Source organism: Gopherus evgoodei, chromosome 5, assembly GCF_007399415.2.
Source record: "Gopherus evgoodei ecotype Sinaloan lineage chromosome 5, rGopEvg1_v1.p, whole genome shotgun sequence".
Taxonomy (NCBI): domain Eukaryota; kingdom Metazoa; phylum Chordata; order Testudines; family Testudinidae; genus Gopherus; species Gopherus evgoodei.
Genome location: NC_044326.1, coordinates 23,340,124 through 23,357,181, shown reverse-complemented (window position 1 = coordinate 23,357,181; position 17,058 = coordinate 23,340,124). Strand labels below are relative to the sequence as shown.

Sequence of the window (17,058 nt, the reverse complement as noted above, 5' to 3'; positions counted from 1 at the left end):
GCCTTTGGCTACAGGATTTAATTAGTCACTCACACTTAAGCATTTAGTGTGATTTCATGGTGGGACAAGGGGTTAGAAGTAGTTTTAAGACAATGATTCATTCCATACGACTCTCTGAGATGAGTTGCAGTGTCTTTTATTAGCATATTTTATCATTGTCACTTTACTTACCAGTGGATTTTGGTTTTAAACAAACTTCATAGGTTATTCTATTTTCCCCCTCAACACCAACTCAAGCATTGCTCAGTGTACATTCCTGATGGAGGCTTAATACTAAGTAAGACTCCAGGGGTCAAATCCTGTGATTATTTATACCTTGTACAACCACACAGACATGAAAGCTGTTGCACAGGATGTAAGTCAGGGCAGAATTTGGCCCAAGGAATTGAATACTGGGGACGAATGGGGCAAACACTGCTTGCTACAGGCTTCTGTAATTAAAGTCCTAGACAGGCATATTGAAAGGAACTATGAGAATTCAGACAAAACTGCCTGACACAAGATGCACCAGGTATTCAGATATTCACAGATTATAAATCAGAAGGGACCAACATGATCACCTAGTCTGACCTCAGAATTAAAGGAGACATAGTTCCCCCATTGGCAGGGCACTGCTAGTGTCTGGCACTGAAGCTGACCCCTAAGCATCAAGCCACTTGTGGCTGTGCATATTTAGTACCTAGGGATATGCAGTTAATGCAAGTTACAGAGACTGTCAAGATGTTTGCTTCTCCCCAAGAGGCACAGCAAACAATAATATTTATTTCTTAACATGTACCACATGCTTAGTTTATAGGGAAGCTTATTAAATATCTGAGTGTTTTACTACACACACCAAATACTCAAGTCCTTTTCTTCATGAACTCCAGAAAAATCTTTATTTCAATCAGAAATATGGGCAATGCCCATACAAAAACTAATGGCCAGATTTTCCAAGAGTGCATCCAACACTTTCTATGCCGACGCCCAAATTAAGAGGCAAGATTTGTAAAAGTGCTCAGCAGCTGGGAGCTTCCTAAAGGATTCAGTATGATTTGGGCACCACTTTTTATGCTCCAGATAGCTTCAGTTTTGATGTCAAACCTCTGATGGTCTCTTGGCCCCATAAAAAAGAATTGGCTCTCAATGCTCTGTCTCACAGCCTTGCTCCACAGCAATCTTTTGAATGGCTCCACTAAATCTCAGCCTCCAGCAGCATAGATAACATAGCTTTTACTATGGACTGTTAACACCTTGATGCCCTGCCCACTCCCCTCAGGAGAAATGTCCTGGGAGCTTCTACAGACCATAGCCTCTTCTAACTGGAAGAATGATGGGCCAGTGGTTAGGGCACTAGCTTAGGACTTGGGTTCAGGTCCCTGCTCCACCACAGACTTTATGTGCAATTTTGAAAAATTCACTTAGCCTCCCTGTGCTTCAGTTCCCCATCTGTGAAATAGGAATAACAGTACTTCCCAAGCTCACATGGGTGGTTGAGAGGATAAATACCTTAAAAGATTGTAAAGTTCTTTGAGAGCTACTAATTAGAGCCAGATATATTTATCACAGCAGCCATAAAAATAAAGCTGCTCAGATACCAGTGGAATCAGTTCCTCTGCAAATGTTTGAATTCATTCTATTACTCTTCCATTCATTCCTAGTTATAGGCAATAACATCAGCAGGGAATAATTGAACCGGGTTATAAACAGGGCAGGGAGAGCAATAGCATAAGCCGTAACTTTTTGCAGTCAGAGCAAATATGCAATTTAGAACCTGCATTTGTGTAATTAAGAGCCATGTGGTCTGAGCAAGATAGAAGGAAACGATGCAAGACATTAATTCCATTATACTGTATTTCATAGAATCATAGAAATGTAGGGCTGGAAGAGATCTTGAGAAGTCATCAACTCTGGTCCCCTGCATTATGGCAGGACCAAGTAAAAAACCTGAGCCTGGAGGGAAAAATCTACAACCTTTAAACGTCCTCTTAGCCCTAAAATGCCAATGTACTACCTACTGCACTATTTCAGGTTTAATTCTCACGTTTCACATATACAATATTTGTTACTTTACTTTATTCCACTTACTGAAGCACCAGTACTCCATGGGAGTGACATACTAATCCCAGTTGGATACCTCATGAAAGACTTGGTTTACTGACATGACTACTTCATAGAGAAACCAAGGTTTATCAATACAAAGGTGGGGAGCAACAGATAATCCAGGCCCTATTCTGGGACATTCAGTGACGAGATATTCCAATAGCAGCATTGTCAACAGGCCAGCAAAAGTATATGCCCACATTTTTTTTGCCTGCTGTTTTTTGTTTTTCTTGCTCTAATTTACTACACCTGCTTTGGTTTTCTGACTGCTTTCACTATTTGAGAGAAAGCACACTTCCACATCCCACCGCTTGCTATTACAATCTTGTTTTTTCTGAAGCTGAAAAAGCACTGTTGCAAGTGTCACTATTAGAAGTGTGGTTCAAAAATCATTGATTTGCTATTCAGTGTATTAACAATTAAAACAATATAATGTGTCACTTTAGCAGATACAGAGAGCACATATTATAAAGCTGTTTATTTGATGACTAATCCCAGAATGTGCTGAACACATCTTGTATGAGTACAGAGTGCCCTCAAAATCAGACTTCTAAAAAAGAGATTTGATTTTCTGAAGGTAAAGATGACTTTAAAATCCTAGCCCTGAAACAACTTGTTTAATTTCTGAAAAATGATTATATTTTCAGTCATTTTCTTTGACAGCAAAACTCATCTTCACTTGAATATACCATACATATTGCCTGCTTCACATTACTTTCACTGAGCTTTAGTACAAAACCAAATATTAATGACGAACATCTCATGGTGTTTGGATAAAGACACTCTCTCTCACAGGAAGTATAAAGAATGCCTGGTTTGCAAAGACTGGGCCATATGGAGCTGTGCTGATTTACACCAGCTGAGGATCTGGCCTGGTATTTCTAATCTAACAGGATGACAGGGTTCTTCTGTTGACCCACACGATAAGCAGATGCTAGAATCTTGCGGGTGGAAGCTAATTGATTCCTGCTTGTAACATGGAGGGTTGAAGTGGATGGAGGCAATATGAGGTGGAATGCCAACCTAGGGGAACAGACTTGTGCTGTTGTTGAGACAGCAGCAGTTGGGAGGCTCGGCCGAATACATGTTTTGCCTTGACTCCTTTTTAATCCCACCATTTGGTGTTCTAGATGAAGAACTGAGGTTGACAGAATGTATTTGGGTGAAGTACTGTCGTGTAGGGATCTGAAGTTTTAAAGAGCAATTCAGCTTTTGTCTGCATTTGATAGTAATCTGTGTGGCAGATTATATTTATGGTTTTCTTAGTGCCGTGGCTCAGTTTGCTTTGTTAGGGAGCAAGAAGTTAAATAGTTTAACCTTCATAGAAGCTTATTCTGAACTTTCAGGGAATTGTTTCAGCTGGAACCGTAAACATCCAGACTGCAATAAAGGGCTAGGTGCAGCTTGGTAAATAACTTAGGTTTCAATTATAAAACCTAACGAAATCCTAACTGAGGCGTTAATCCTACTTCGTGAGAAAATAATCTCACGGAGTTTTTCTTCTTCTCTTAATTGACTCTGGGTCTGAACAACACTGCTGGCAAGAAGAAAAGCACCAGAAATATGGTATCTAGTGAATTTGTTTATAGATGGTGCCATTCATGTATGTGTAGACTGAGAAGGCTCAGGGCAAATGTGTGATATCCTCCATCCACCCTTTGAACTTGTAATTTATGTTACTGATCATAGAGTGGAGATACTCATTTTTTCTTTCTAAGTTTTTCTGAGATTTTTTTTCTATATTCCTTAGTCCTTTTTATTTATAGTCTCCAACGAGAATATGTTTTGGGATAAATGAGAAAAATCTAAAGAGACAGGATTCAATGGAACAAGGGTTTTAAGAGTGACTGTCCGCTCAGTTATATCTGGGTTGATATTATTGCTTTTTGTTCTGATTTTAATATAAGGCTCTCTCTGTTTTTATCTTATCAGTAAATATTCATAATTAGTCGTAAAAAATAATATTGCATTTCCATTTACTTTGAATTGTTATTATAAAACTGTATTTCTTACAAGTTCTCACTAAAGTCTTACACCATTGACATATAGGTATTTGCATGAAAGCTACAGTTCAGTATCAGTCTTACTCTAGCACCTCCCTAAAAAAACCCTTCAGTTACAGGGTTAGGTCCCAATCCTGCAAATACATGCATGTGAATAGATCCACTGAACTCAATGGAACTCATGAGTGAAACTCACTACAGCAGTATGCCTTTTTACTACTTAAGTTCAACTGAACATCTATTTTGGAGGTTATGGTGGTACACAAACCAGTGCTTGCTCTCTGCACACAGGCATATGTAACCCCACATTTTTAAAGTTACTCCTGTGTTTATATGTGTGCATGATTAGGACTTCACTGTGTATTTTTGATTTCCATTTTTTATGAGAGTATTCATCTGTTTTTGTAAATACATTTTAATGTATTGATTTTCACAGTCTATTAACTGTGTTTGCAGCAGAGTGACATTCTAGGGCATTACAGTGGACACCAGAGAGGCCAGGGAGCAGTGGTGTCTGCATCCCCTGCACCCCAGCAATGGGGAATAAGATATCTCAAAGTTGGACACACTGTTTGTGGCACATGGAATTAGTGAACACTTTTAAAATTTTGACTGCAATAATTAATTAACTAATTATTAAGTAGCACTAGTAAATGGCATAGAAAGGCTGAACTATTTCAGTTTAAAACCCCATAAACAGTGGCAGAATGGTAGAACCAAATAAGAAGGGCACCTCCTTGACAGCTTATGGAAGATGTTTTGCTTATGGGCCTCCCCATGGATTCCTGGCTTTTGTCTCTTTTGAAACATACTTTTCTATAGTGATAAAAATAAAATTTTTATTTTGAAAACATACCTGCAAAGAGCACACACAAAACAGGCTGGGTGGTAGGTTTTCCCCAGTGCTGAAACCACTTCCCCCTCAATGAATTCGTCACAGCTGATGCATCGTGTGCCATAGAGTCTTTGATAGTCCAAAGTACAGATGTAGTCTCCCTGTCTCACAAAAAATCCTCCTTGAGCCAGGTCACATCCACAAGCTACACGGAGAGAAATGGCAAAGATTTAGAGGACTGAAATTGTGGAGCTGTATCTATAATAAGATGAATCTTCATTCGCAAGCAGCACATTTTTCAATATATATAGCAGATCTTCAAGTACAGGCATCTTAATATTTGGGGCTCATGATCACAAGACATCCATGAGTCAGAAGGTTGCTACCCTTATGGTTTTCATCATGATCTACATGAATAAGCTTGTTTTATTCCATATAGAAAAACTAACATCGCAGCAGAGAGCCTGAGGCCTGGTCTACACTACTGGGTTAGGTTGACGTAAGCTGCCTTGTATTGACCTAACTGTGGAAGTGTCTTTGCTTAAATTTGGCTCCTGCTGACATAAACGCCTCACTAAGCGATTTAGCATCACCACCTCCCCAAGCGGCATTGAGTCATGGTAGGCCCTGCATTGTTTAGGTCAACTGTTATTGACTTTCAGGAGACATCCCACAATACCCCACACTGACAATACAATTGATGCAAGCGCTCCTAGTGAGGACACGCACCACCAACACAAGGAGCCAAATGTGCCCACACAAAAGTGGTTTAATAACTGCAGTGGTTGTATGCGGACGTAAATTAGGTCAACATAATTTTGTAGCATAAACATGGCCTGAGTGCAGAGACATAAGTCCCTAGATGAGGGGCTACTTTGGGATGCTGTTAAATGTATCTTGATCACCACATGCAACACTCACCATCACATTCAATACGATCTTAAAAAGGAAGGGATTTAAACCCTCATTCTCAAAAGCAAAAAAAAAAGTCCGTAATCTACAGGGATTAGAAACTTTTCCTGTTGTTTATTCCATAACTGCCCATTATAGGAGTCCTATGAGGCATCCAGTGCTGGCAAATGATGGAGACAGAATAGCAACCTTGATAGATTACAGGTCTGCTGTGGTGTGGCAATTCCTATGTTCCTGTGCACAAGGACGGCATAAGGACATTGGGGAGAGTGAGCACGAGGATGTTTTGGGAAGACATTCTCAATGTAATGAAAACACACTACATAAAAAGCGTGTACGTGGGAGGGACCACCCTTCCCCAAACCTCCTGCGGCAGAAGTGGAGCCCAGCCACTTGTTCTCTGCGACTATAGCAATCAGTTTAGATCCAAGGCTATGACTGCATGGGAAAAGGATTAGAGACTGGCATTCTGAAAAACAAAACAAGGTGAGATTCTCCTTTGCACAGCTCAAAGGCTGGCCCTGCTAACAAAGTACATGTGCAAACCTCAGGAGCTCCCTCCAGTTCATCAGTACAAACAGGGATGGAGCCGGGATTATGTTTCGAGATTACAGGGGAGGAGGGGAAGGAGAGAGCCAAGAGCTCTCTGCTTGAAATCACAGGGAGAGAGACTTATCTGCTCTGAACCTTCAAAGAGGCTTGGATTTGGTTGAGAGAAAGGGTAGATGTTCAAACTTGTTCTTATGCTAGGAGGACAGTCAGACCTATTCTTAGTCACCACAACATCCTTGTTGTCAAGTGCTCTGACTCCACTTCTGGAAGAACTCCTTTTGGGAGCAGTACCTGCAGTAACCTACAATGTTCGAGGTCAAATAAGGTTGAAATTTGAGATGTAAGAAGGATGGAAGAGGTAAGTGTGTCATCCAGGCAATGCTACCAGTCATCCACAGCCCACACAAGGGAAGTGCAGGTGTTGCTTGTAAACTTCACTGTGTTGTGTGCGTGTAATATTAACAACAGAGCTATCCAGAGCAGCTTAAATTTTAAGTCACCATTTACAGCATGTCAATTGATCTACATTAGCCTTGTTCTTTGTCTCGCTTAAGATCAACAAGAAAACCTCATTCTAACTTTTATTAAGTTCATACAGAAGTATATATGCCTCCTGAACATATTTTTTGAGCAATAGTGCATGGCTAGCTAGACATCAGCTTTCTGTTATGTATACAGTAGCATGACAGAAGCATAAATCAAATACGGATTTAAAGGTGAGAATAGGAACTGCTGTTCTGGACTTTTTTACATTGTTTATGTAACAATGCATATGTTACATTTTAAAATTGCTAGAAGATATGAAGTAGTGTCTAAACTTGCAGTGATAACCATATGAGGAAGGAAGGTGAAGTGTGTAATTAGTTTCTTCATCTTCCTTGTAGAAGATTCCTTTATTCCAGTGGCACTCAAACTTGCCACTATGTGACTGGACCAAAGTCCATAAGACCATCAATAGATTTTAAACACATTTAGAATATAAAAAAAAGACAGCACAAGTAATTGCTATTATAGGCATGAAAACTACCAAGGAAAGGTTACACTTTGAACAGAGGTGGCTAACAGTACAAAGGCACAATTACCCCATCTGTCTGTGTCTTAGTTTTTTTGTTTGTTTTAAATTGCTATTTTTCGTCCGATGGCTCCGAAAAGTTTGCCCAGATGTATTGTAGAGTTTCTTACTCACAACCCAATGTGTGTTATACAATACCATATTCATTCTCAGCTCTGTGCTGCGAACAGAGAACTCTATGCATTGTGATAATCACAGAGGGACAAATTAAATACAGTTCAGCAACTCTGCAAAAGTGCTATTTGTTTTAAGAGACCTGGGGTCCAATTCTGTAACTGTAGGATGCATGGGACTCTAAACTGAGGTCAATGGAAGTCACACACACAGAGGGACTGCAGCAGTGGGCCTTTGGATTAAGGATTAAAATATTCCGTCTCAAAGAGAAACCCACAGCCAATGTGAGTTGAGGGGAAACAGTCAGGAAACACCTTGCAGTCTTAAGGCAATTGTCCTCTTAGGGTATTGCTACATGGACAGGCTGACGGGTCTTAGGATGCAGGGCTGTTTAACTGCAGTGTACACTTTCTGGCTTGGGCTGCAGCCCGAGCTCTGGCACTCTCTCATTTTGCAGAGCCCTGTGAGCCCGAGTCAGCTGGCACACGCTAGACACAGGTTTTTAATTGCAATGTAGACCCACCTTCCAGTGCAAACAGCAGTGGGAGGAGCAGGCAGTAGTGACTCCCAAACTCTGGGGAAGGAAACAGTTAATTCCCCAGAATAGCTGGACAGAAGGCTTTGCTGACCCTCTTCCCACCTTTGTTGCTTGGTTGAGTCCCCATTCCATTTACCCATCCACTCTAGCTGTACCATATGAGAATTGGAAAAAACTCAGCAGGAGTTAGTGCTGCTTCAGACAGTGGAGGGTTAGGTGCAGTGAGGAAAGAAACTCCTTTTCGATGCCTTAGAAGAACAAAATATAATCCATACAAAATAATCTCAAATCCCACTTCTTTAAAGAGAACAAATATTTAACAATAAAAATCTTGTCTTTAATCAAGGTAAGTCACTGTTTTTCCTCTGTAACTGCATAATTTATTTAACATTAAAACATTAAGGAAACCCAGAACAGCTTTGAAAAAATAATTGCTCCCTGAGGACGTATACAATTTCAAGTCCTTCATTCTAATAATTACTGTTTCAGGGACGGGAAGAAACTATTTATTTCCTGTCAGCTTTGCTAGTTTCTATGTAATGCCCTAGCAAAGAGAAAGTGTCTGCTAAAATACACACATTTGTAATTTACATAGTGCACAGTTTGTTCTGAATCAATTAGCTCTGGAACAAATTGATTGGTCACTTGTGTCTATGTATTTCTTCCTTTTCTGTGATTTGATCAACTCTTCAGCTAGGTTCTCATTCAGTATTTCTATTATAATGCTGGTTACTTACATGTGCAATAATAGTTTTCAAAGACTTGAGCTAAGGTCTGTTTCTAAATGTCAACCCCCATGACATGTTTCAGTGAAAAGACTATTGAAAACAGACAATTGAAAAAACATTTTTGTCAAAAACAAACAAATAAAATGTTGATGACCACAGCTGGTAGAAATTTTTCATCACATGTTAGTTTTATAGCCATGACAATGGTATTGCTGTTACTAAGAGTCCATCAGCAAAGAGAGATTGAATTGTTTTAAATCACTGTGTTCTGAATCTTGGTGTCATTTTTTGGCTGCTTTAACTTGGTTCTTGCACATGGTCATCAGATGTTTCCAAAGCATCCACCAGGCTGCCCTGAAAGCAACACTTCTATGGAAAATGACTCCTGGAACCAGGCTTTTCAGATTGAGAAACTACAGTAGGGTTGTCATAAACAGATAGTTAAGGGTTAATGTCTCTTTCACCTGTAAAGGGTTAAACAGTGAACCTGGAACACCTGACCAGAGGACCAATCAGGAGACAAGATACTTTCAAATCTCGGTGGAGGGAAGTCTTTGTTTGTGTGTTCTTCTTTGTCCGTGTTCTCTCTGGGTTCTGAGAGGGACCAGACATGTAAGCAGATTCCTCCAATCTTTCTGAAAAAATCTCTTCTGTTCTAATTTTAGTAAGTACCAGGAAAAAGGCGAGTTTAGTCTTTTGATTGTTTTCTGTATCTGCAAATGTGTATTTTGCTGGAAGTATTTTAAATTGTATTTTTGCTGGGGGGAGGCTTCTCTCTAGTGTCTATAAGCTGAAAGACCCTGTAATATACCATCTTGAATTTACAGAGATGATCTTTACTCTTTCTTTTATTAAAAGTTTTCTTTTTAAAAGACCTGATTGATTTTCCCCTTGTTAAGGCTCAAAAGAAATTGAGTTGGTACTCACCAGGGAATTGGTGGGAGAGAGGAGGGGTAGAGGTGGAATTCCTCTGTGTTTTAAAATTCTAGGAGTTTGAATCACAATGATCTTCCAGGTTAACCCAGGGAGGGGAAGCCTGGGAGAGGCAATGGTGGGGGAAAGGGTTTACTTTCCTTGTGTTAAGATCCAGAGGGTCTGGGTCTTGGGGTCTCCAGGGAAGGTTTTTGGTGGGACCAGAGTGTACCAGGCACTGTAAGTCCTGGTTGGTGGCAGCCTATTAGATCTAAGCTGGTAATTAAGCTTAGAGGAATTCATGCTGGTACCCCATCTTTTGGACTCTTAAGGTTCAGATTGGGGATTTATACCAGACAAGGGTGGGCTCCATACAAGAGACTGAGGAAGGTCTTGTGAAATTCACAAAGAACCTAAGATTCAGATGCCCTAGTGTGAAACAAGGGCTCATCTGAGGGTTTCTTGTGTACCCTGCAGGCAGGCTCCATTGCAGGGCACTACAAACCAGGCACTCTCTCCACTGGGGATTTCCCCCAGAACAAAGGGGATTTCCCAGTGGCTCAAGGACAGTGTTATAACCCTATACAAGCCCCTCCCATGCAGCACATTGGGTTTATTAGAAGGGAAGCCAGGAGAGAGTCTAGTCAGAGCACAATGCATGCTGGCTATTCATAGAATATCAGGGTTGGAAGGGACCTCAGGAGGTCTTTTAGTTTAACCTCCTGCTCAAAGCAAGACCAATCCCCAGACAGATTTTTGCCCCAGATCCGTAAATGGCCCCCCTCAAGGATTGAACTCACAACCCTGGGTTTAAGCAGGCCAAGGCTCAAACCACTGAGCTATCCCTCCCCTAGGCTGCTGCAACAGCCCACGGGGGAAAAAATAGCAAAATTTGGCCTCCATTCAGAATTGAGTTATTGCTTTATAACCGAAACAAAAAAAAATGGCTATTTGTAATTTACAAAGGAGCTAAAAAGAATTTAAAAGCTAGGTGCTGTATGTCCAGGTGCTGAATTTTACAGTTCTGTCATCTAATGATAGTGTTGGCCTTTAAAAAGAATATTGCAGTCATATACTATTCCACAGATTGGCTTTTTAGAAGAAAATTAATGGCTTTGTTTTAATTTTTCATGAAAGAAGTTTCATGTGCCCAGTTACAACATAGTAAAAGATCTGCAAACTAAAGACTCGCTCTAATTATACACTGACATGACAGATGGTCCATTGTGCCAATGATTCACGGAAAACAGTTGCAAATGATGGATCTACTGAGAAGGTGGTGGCTTTTGTTGAGCAGTTCTCTCATCGCCTTCTTTCTTCACTCCATCATATCCCTTCCCCTCAGACCGAATCACATCCTGCCCCAAGATACAGGGATAGGAGGAACCTGATGTAGGTAGAGTGCTAAGCTGTACAGAAGCAGAATTCTCCATTGTTTTATCTCTGGCATCGATGGATCTCTTCCTTCAGAAGGGGTGTAATGATTTCTGTAAAACAGCAGCTCTTCACACTAATTAATATCCCTCTTCTGCATGGCAATTCACACAGTCACAAAGGATCACAATACAACCACTCAAATACTACAGTACAACATGGAACAGATATGACAAGTAAGATTAAAGCATGCAGCAACTCAGAAGCATTCAACAGAAGCTAAAGTGGTCTTAGCTGATGGGAAAATCTGACTCAAAAGCAGAACTTGAACAATTCAACTGAACCAAGGGACCTAATTTTAGTGGGATTGCACACATCTAACTGAGGGCTAAGTTTGGCCCTGTGTATTTAAAGCTTATCTTAGTTCGGCAATAACTTTTAATGTCTTTGCATCTGTGCATTTCCATCCAACTGTTATCATTACTAGCAATATTGGGTGTCATATTCAAAGAACTCACCACTACCCTAACTACTTCCCACAAAGTCAGTGAGTTTTACACCACTGACTCCAACAGGAGAAGAGCTGGCCCAATTCTGAGTTCTTTTGAAAATCCCACCCACTGTTCTACATGTGTTTAATTTACTATAATGAAGGTTCAAACCTCTGTCATGGACCAAGAAGATGTAACAGAAGCTAAAAGCTAGACAGTGAAAGATTAAGGAGAGATGTGTATGCTTCTCATTTTATGAAATGTGTAGAACTTTAGAAGACTACATTAAGCACCTGTAGTTTTGCTATACACCTTTTGACGCCCATATAACATGAAACTAAGGAAATTACAAAAAAAAGCCCTATCAAAACAGAAACTTAACTTCATAAAATGAAACTAATCCATCTGTGAATTTAAAAGAATAAAATGTTTGGATTCTGCCTTCACTCAGATATTCTTTTCCCACATATAAATTATACTGAAACCCCCAACCTCCTCATTGCATTTTATTAATCACACAAATTCATGAAGCAGGTGTTCTTAAAATTCAATCCAGCAGACTCTAGGTGAAGTGTGTGTCATTCAACAAAGTGCCAGCTATAATGGCTATGGGATGACAAGGGATATTTGATCAAGACATCTGAGAAGTTGCAGAATGTTCTTTATGCCCTCAAACAATAGCAGAGACTAATTAGAAAACACGATAAACTCAGTAGAAAAATTAAAAATAATTTCATGACCAGGGGGGTTCTTTAATGAATATATTATCAGCCACCTGAAGATTCTTTACCTCCTAATGATTGGAAACATTAATTCTGGTCTCTTGTCATTTATGAGCTAGTTATACACAGCAGTTCAGCTCCAATTCTAGTAAAACTTCCACGGTACCATAGGATCTTTTAACTTCAGATAATATGTTCTCAAATAGGAAACCTATAAGAGCTGGTCAAAATATGAATACGTATTTTCAAAAAATGTCAACCACTCAGAATGCTGGTCAAAACACAGCAACATTTCTCATCAAACCTTTTTTTACAAACCAACCAGCTCAAAAAACAAGCTTGGGCTTTCTATTTCAAAGTGACAGTGGGTATTTTTTTTTCCAGTGTAGAACTACCCTCAGGGACTAAAGGCCAGATCTGCAAAGGGATTTAGACACCTAAAGATGCAGCTAGGTACCTATTGGGATTTTCAAGAGCTCCTACACAGGCTAGTACTTAACTTCCCTTGAAAACAAGGTTAGATGCTCTTGAAGACTGCACTAGCCACCTACCTGCATCTTTAGGAAAATAGCTACCTTTAAACATCTGGCCCTCAAGCACTTGGGCTGAATAATCAGTGGGGCCATTGGACAACTGAGATGCTAAAGGAGCAATCGGGGAAGACAAGGCTGTTGCAGAGAAACTAAATGCATTCTTTGCATTGATCTTCACTGCAGAGGATACGAAGGAGATTCCCACATCTGAGCCATTCTTCTTAGGTGACAGGTCAGAGGAAGTGTCCCAGGCTGAGGTGCCAATAGTAGAGGCTTTATAACAAACTGATAAATTAAACAGTAATATAATCACCAGAACCTGATGGCATGGGTGGTGGGTGACAAGCAGGCTTGGAGAGGCTAGGCCCCGACTGGCCTGCCCCTTCTACCCGGGGCCCCACGCCTCCTGCCCCTCTTTCCCCGCCGAAGCCCAGAGCCCTCCTCTAGCCCCAGAGCGCCCAGTGGCCGGGTAGACAGTGTGCCCCGGTGAGTGGGTAGACAGTGAACCTGGTAGGTGGCCAGCGCAAGCACCGGCTCCAGTTGCCCTGCATTCCTGGCTACAGGCTAGCCCCCACTAGCCCCAGGGGAAGGGTGCCAGAACCCTCCCAAAAGTCGGGGGGGAGCCAGGGAGGCAAAGGTAGCCCCCTGCTCATGTATCAGGTGCTCCACCCAGGGCAGGTGGAGGGACCCAGGCTCCTCACAGCTGCCTGTGCAGCTCTCCTGACCTGGCTCCAGCTGGGGAGGGGGCGCTTCAGAACCATCACCTAGCCATTGAAAGAGCTGGGCCTGCAGTTGTGGGAAGCCACGCTGGACCCTCCTCTGCCCATGGTGTGGGGGGGCCAGAGCAGCCCCCGGCCCATGTCCCCATGAATCTGCAGCTTCTCACAGCTGCCTGTGCACGGCTCTTACCGTGGCTGGGCTGTGGCTCCGAGTCCCTCCCTCCAACTCCCAGCTGGAGCCAGGTCATGGGGAGCCATGCAGGCAGCTGTGGGGAGCTGGCGTGGAGTCACAGACCCTCCTCCTGCCCCAGGTGGCCAGGGAACCCAGGTAGTGGGGACATGGGCGGATGGTGGGGGTCTCAGGGGGAAGAGGAGAGAAAATGGGTGTGGTCCACCCTGGTAAAAAGTGGACAGGTCAGGCCTCTTCACTTTCAAAAAGTGTCCCCTTGGTCCCTCCCCTTGTTCTGGTGCCCCTGCCCCAGGGCTCGGCCACATGGGAAAGAAGAACCATGTCAGGAAGCAAGAGGGAGTCTGGGGGTGGAGTGTGGGTGGGGTTACACAGGCCGTTTGGGTAGGCTGAGCCTTCCCCTGACTTTGATACCCACCACCCACGCCTGATGATATTCACCATTTGCAAGGAATTCAGATATGAAATTGCAGAACGACTAACTGTGATATGCAACCTATCACTTAAATCAGCCTCCATTCCAGATGACTGGAGGATAGCTAATGTGACACTGATTTTTTGAAAAGGTTCCAGACACAATCCTGGCATTTACAAGCGAGTAAGCCTAACTTTAGTATTGGGCAAATTGGCTGAAACTATAGTAAGGAATAGAATGAACAGACACATAGATAAACATGATATGTTGGGGAAGAGTCAACACAGCTTTTGTAAAGGGAATTCATGCCTCGCCAATCTGTTAGCATTTTTGAGGAGGTCACAAACATGTGGACAAGACTGATCCAGTGAATATAGTGTACTTGGACTTTCAGAATGCTTTTTGATAAGATCCCTCACCAAAGGCTCTCAGGGGAAGTAAGGAGATCTGCGATAAGAGGGAAGGGCCTCTCATGGATCAGTAACATGATTCAAAGACAGGAAACAAAGGACAGGAACAAATCATCACTTTTCACAATGGAGAGAGGAGAATAGCGGGGTCCCCCAACGATCTGTACTGGGACCAGTGCTGTTCAATAAATTCATAAATAATCTGACAAAAGAAGTAAACAACAAGATTGCAAAATCAGCAGACAGTACAAAGTTACTTAAGACAGTTAAGTCCGAAGCTGACTGGGAAGAGTTACAAAGGGATCTCACAAAACTGGGTGACTGGGCAACAAAATAGCAGATGAAAAATTCAATTCTGATAAATGCAAAACATAATCCCAACTATACATACAAAATTATGGGGTCTAAATTAGCTGTTACAGCTCAAGAAAGAGATCTCGGAATCATTGTGGATGTTTTCAAAGAACTATCTGCTCAAAGTGCCAGCAGTCAAAATGCTAAAAGAATGTTACGAAGCATTAGGTAAGGAATAGATAAGACAGAAAATATCATAATGCCACTATATAAATCCACGGAATGCCCTTGAATACTGTCTGCAGTTCTGGTTGTCCCATCTCAAAAAAGATATATCAGAACTGGAAAAAGTACAGAGAAGGGCAACAAAAGTGATTAGGGTTATGGAACAGCTTCTGTATGCGGAGAAACTAAAAAGACTGGGACTGTTCAGCTTGGAGAAGATTACTGAGGGGGGATATGATAAAGGACTATAAAACAATGAACGGTGTGGAGAAAAAGTGTCATTTAGCTCTTGTGTTATATGAAGGGGTAGGAGTCACCCAGTGAAATTAATAGGCAGTAGGTTTAAAACAAACACAAGGAAGCACTTCTTCAGACAATGCACAGTCAACCTGCAGAACTCATTGCCAGGGATGTTAAAGGCTGAAAGTATAGCTGATTTTAAAAAGTATTAAATAAGTCATAGAGTATAGGTCCATCAATGGCTATCAGCCAAGATGGTCATGGACATAACCCCTTGCTCTGGATGTTCCTAAACCTCGGACAGCTAGAAGCTGGGACTGGATGACAGGGGACAACAGATCACTCGATAAATTGCCCTGTTTTGTTCACTTCCTCTGAAGCATCTGGCATTGGCTACTGTCAGAAGACAGGATACTGGGCTAGATGGACCATTGGTCTGACCTAGTATGGCCATTCTTATTTTCTTATGTATTTACCTATGAAAGTTTTACACATAGTCCATTGTCCCAATCCAGCAAACCTCTGAAGCATGTGTTTAACTTTCAATCGGATTTGAATTGGACTATTTATGTGCTAAAAGTTAAGCATACCAAGTGCTTGGTAGATCAGAAATTTTGTGATATTATTTGAGTAATGACTAGAATTTGCTGGGCTCTATATTGGAGGCTGTACCTGATCATCATCAACAATTACTTGTGCACTAGTAAAAAAACCTATGCCAGAAAAGGTGGAGGTAGGTAAGAAACAAGGCAAATCAGAAGAATAAATAAACTTACAGCCTGATATACATTATAGAATTTTTAAAAAAGCTATGATCTGAAAAGCCCAACACAGGATCGGATTGACCACTGAATTACATCAGTTTTACACTGGCATGACTCCAAAGAAATCAATGAACAGAGTCACACCACTGTAAATCTGATGCGACAGAATGGTCAGGCCACTAAATTCTTCAAGACAGATTGTGAGAATTCCATGTCCATTGCTCACTTATTCCTGGTATATCTATTTACCATGTTCAGGGTCCAACAGGGCCCTGAAGGATTTTGCCAGTGATGAATACACTGCTCGTATTGTCTGAATGCAAGGTAGCGAACCACACCTGCTTTGTTAACTTCGTTTGGGGCTCTAATCTTACTTTCAAGTTTTCTGTAGATGGCTCCTCTCCTGCAACCTGATATCTTTTGGTTTTACACTATGTTCAAATGCAAATCCCTCGGATTACACATGGAGCTTTAAACATGCTTATTTATAGCCCAGCAGATGGGTTTGATGTCATAAACAAACCACTCCCTGTTACCAAGTTACAGATACCTTCTAATTTTTTCCTTCTCTAGTGAATACTCAGTCCTAGCTCTGCCCATCTTCTCATCTGAATCCAATGCAGTTAAAATTTTTGACTCCAATTCTCATGTACACTAAGGGTGCTTTCCATCACTCCGGTCACGTAAAAGGGACTTTAACATGGGTGAGCTGTAACGAATACCCACTCTAAGACCCCCTTTTCACTGCCACAGTTGTATAAAGGAGGCATTAGTGCAGTGGTTCTCAAACTTTTGTACTGGTGACCCCTTTAATGTAGCAAGCCTCTGAGCGTGACCCCCTAATAAATTAAAAACACTTTTTTATACATTTAACACCATTATAAATGCTGGAGGCAAAGTGGGGTTTGGGGTCGAGGCTGACAGCTCACGACTCCC

General features: G+C 41.5%; 1 protein-coding gene across 9 annotated transcripts in view; it reads right to left on the bottom strand.

The window, feature by feature from the left end:
• ABLIM2 (actin binding LIM protein family member 2) overlaps window positions 1-17,058 on the bottom strand; it is a 241,224-nt gene that overhangs the window by 154,045 nt on the left and 70,121 nt on the right. For 8 of the 9 annotated variants that reach the window (XM_030564068.1, XM_030564061.1, XM_030564064.1 and 5 more), the window contains exon 3: window positions 4,942-5,125. In XM_030564068.1, the coding sequence (XP_030419928.1) occupies window positions 4,942-5,125 (184 nt within the window). Of the gene's footprint in view, window positions 1-4,941; window positions 5,126-17,058 lie in introns of those variants that run through there. The other variant, XM_030564069.1, reaches the window with a different exon arrangement.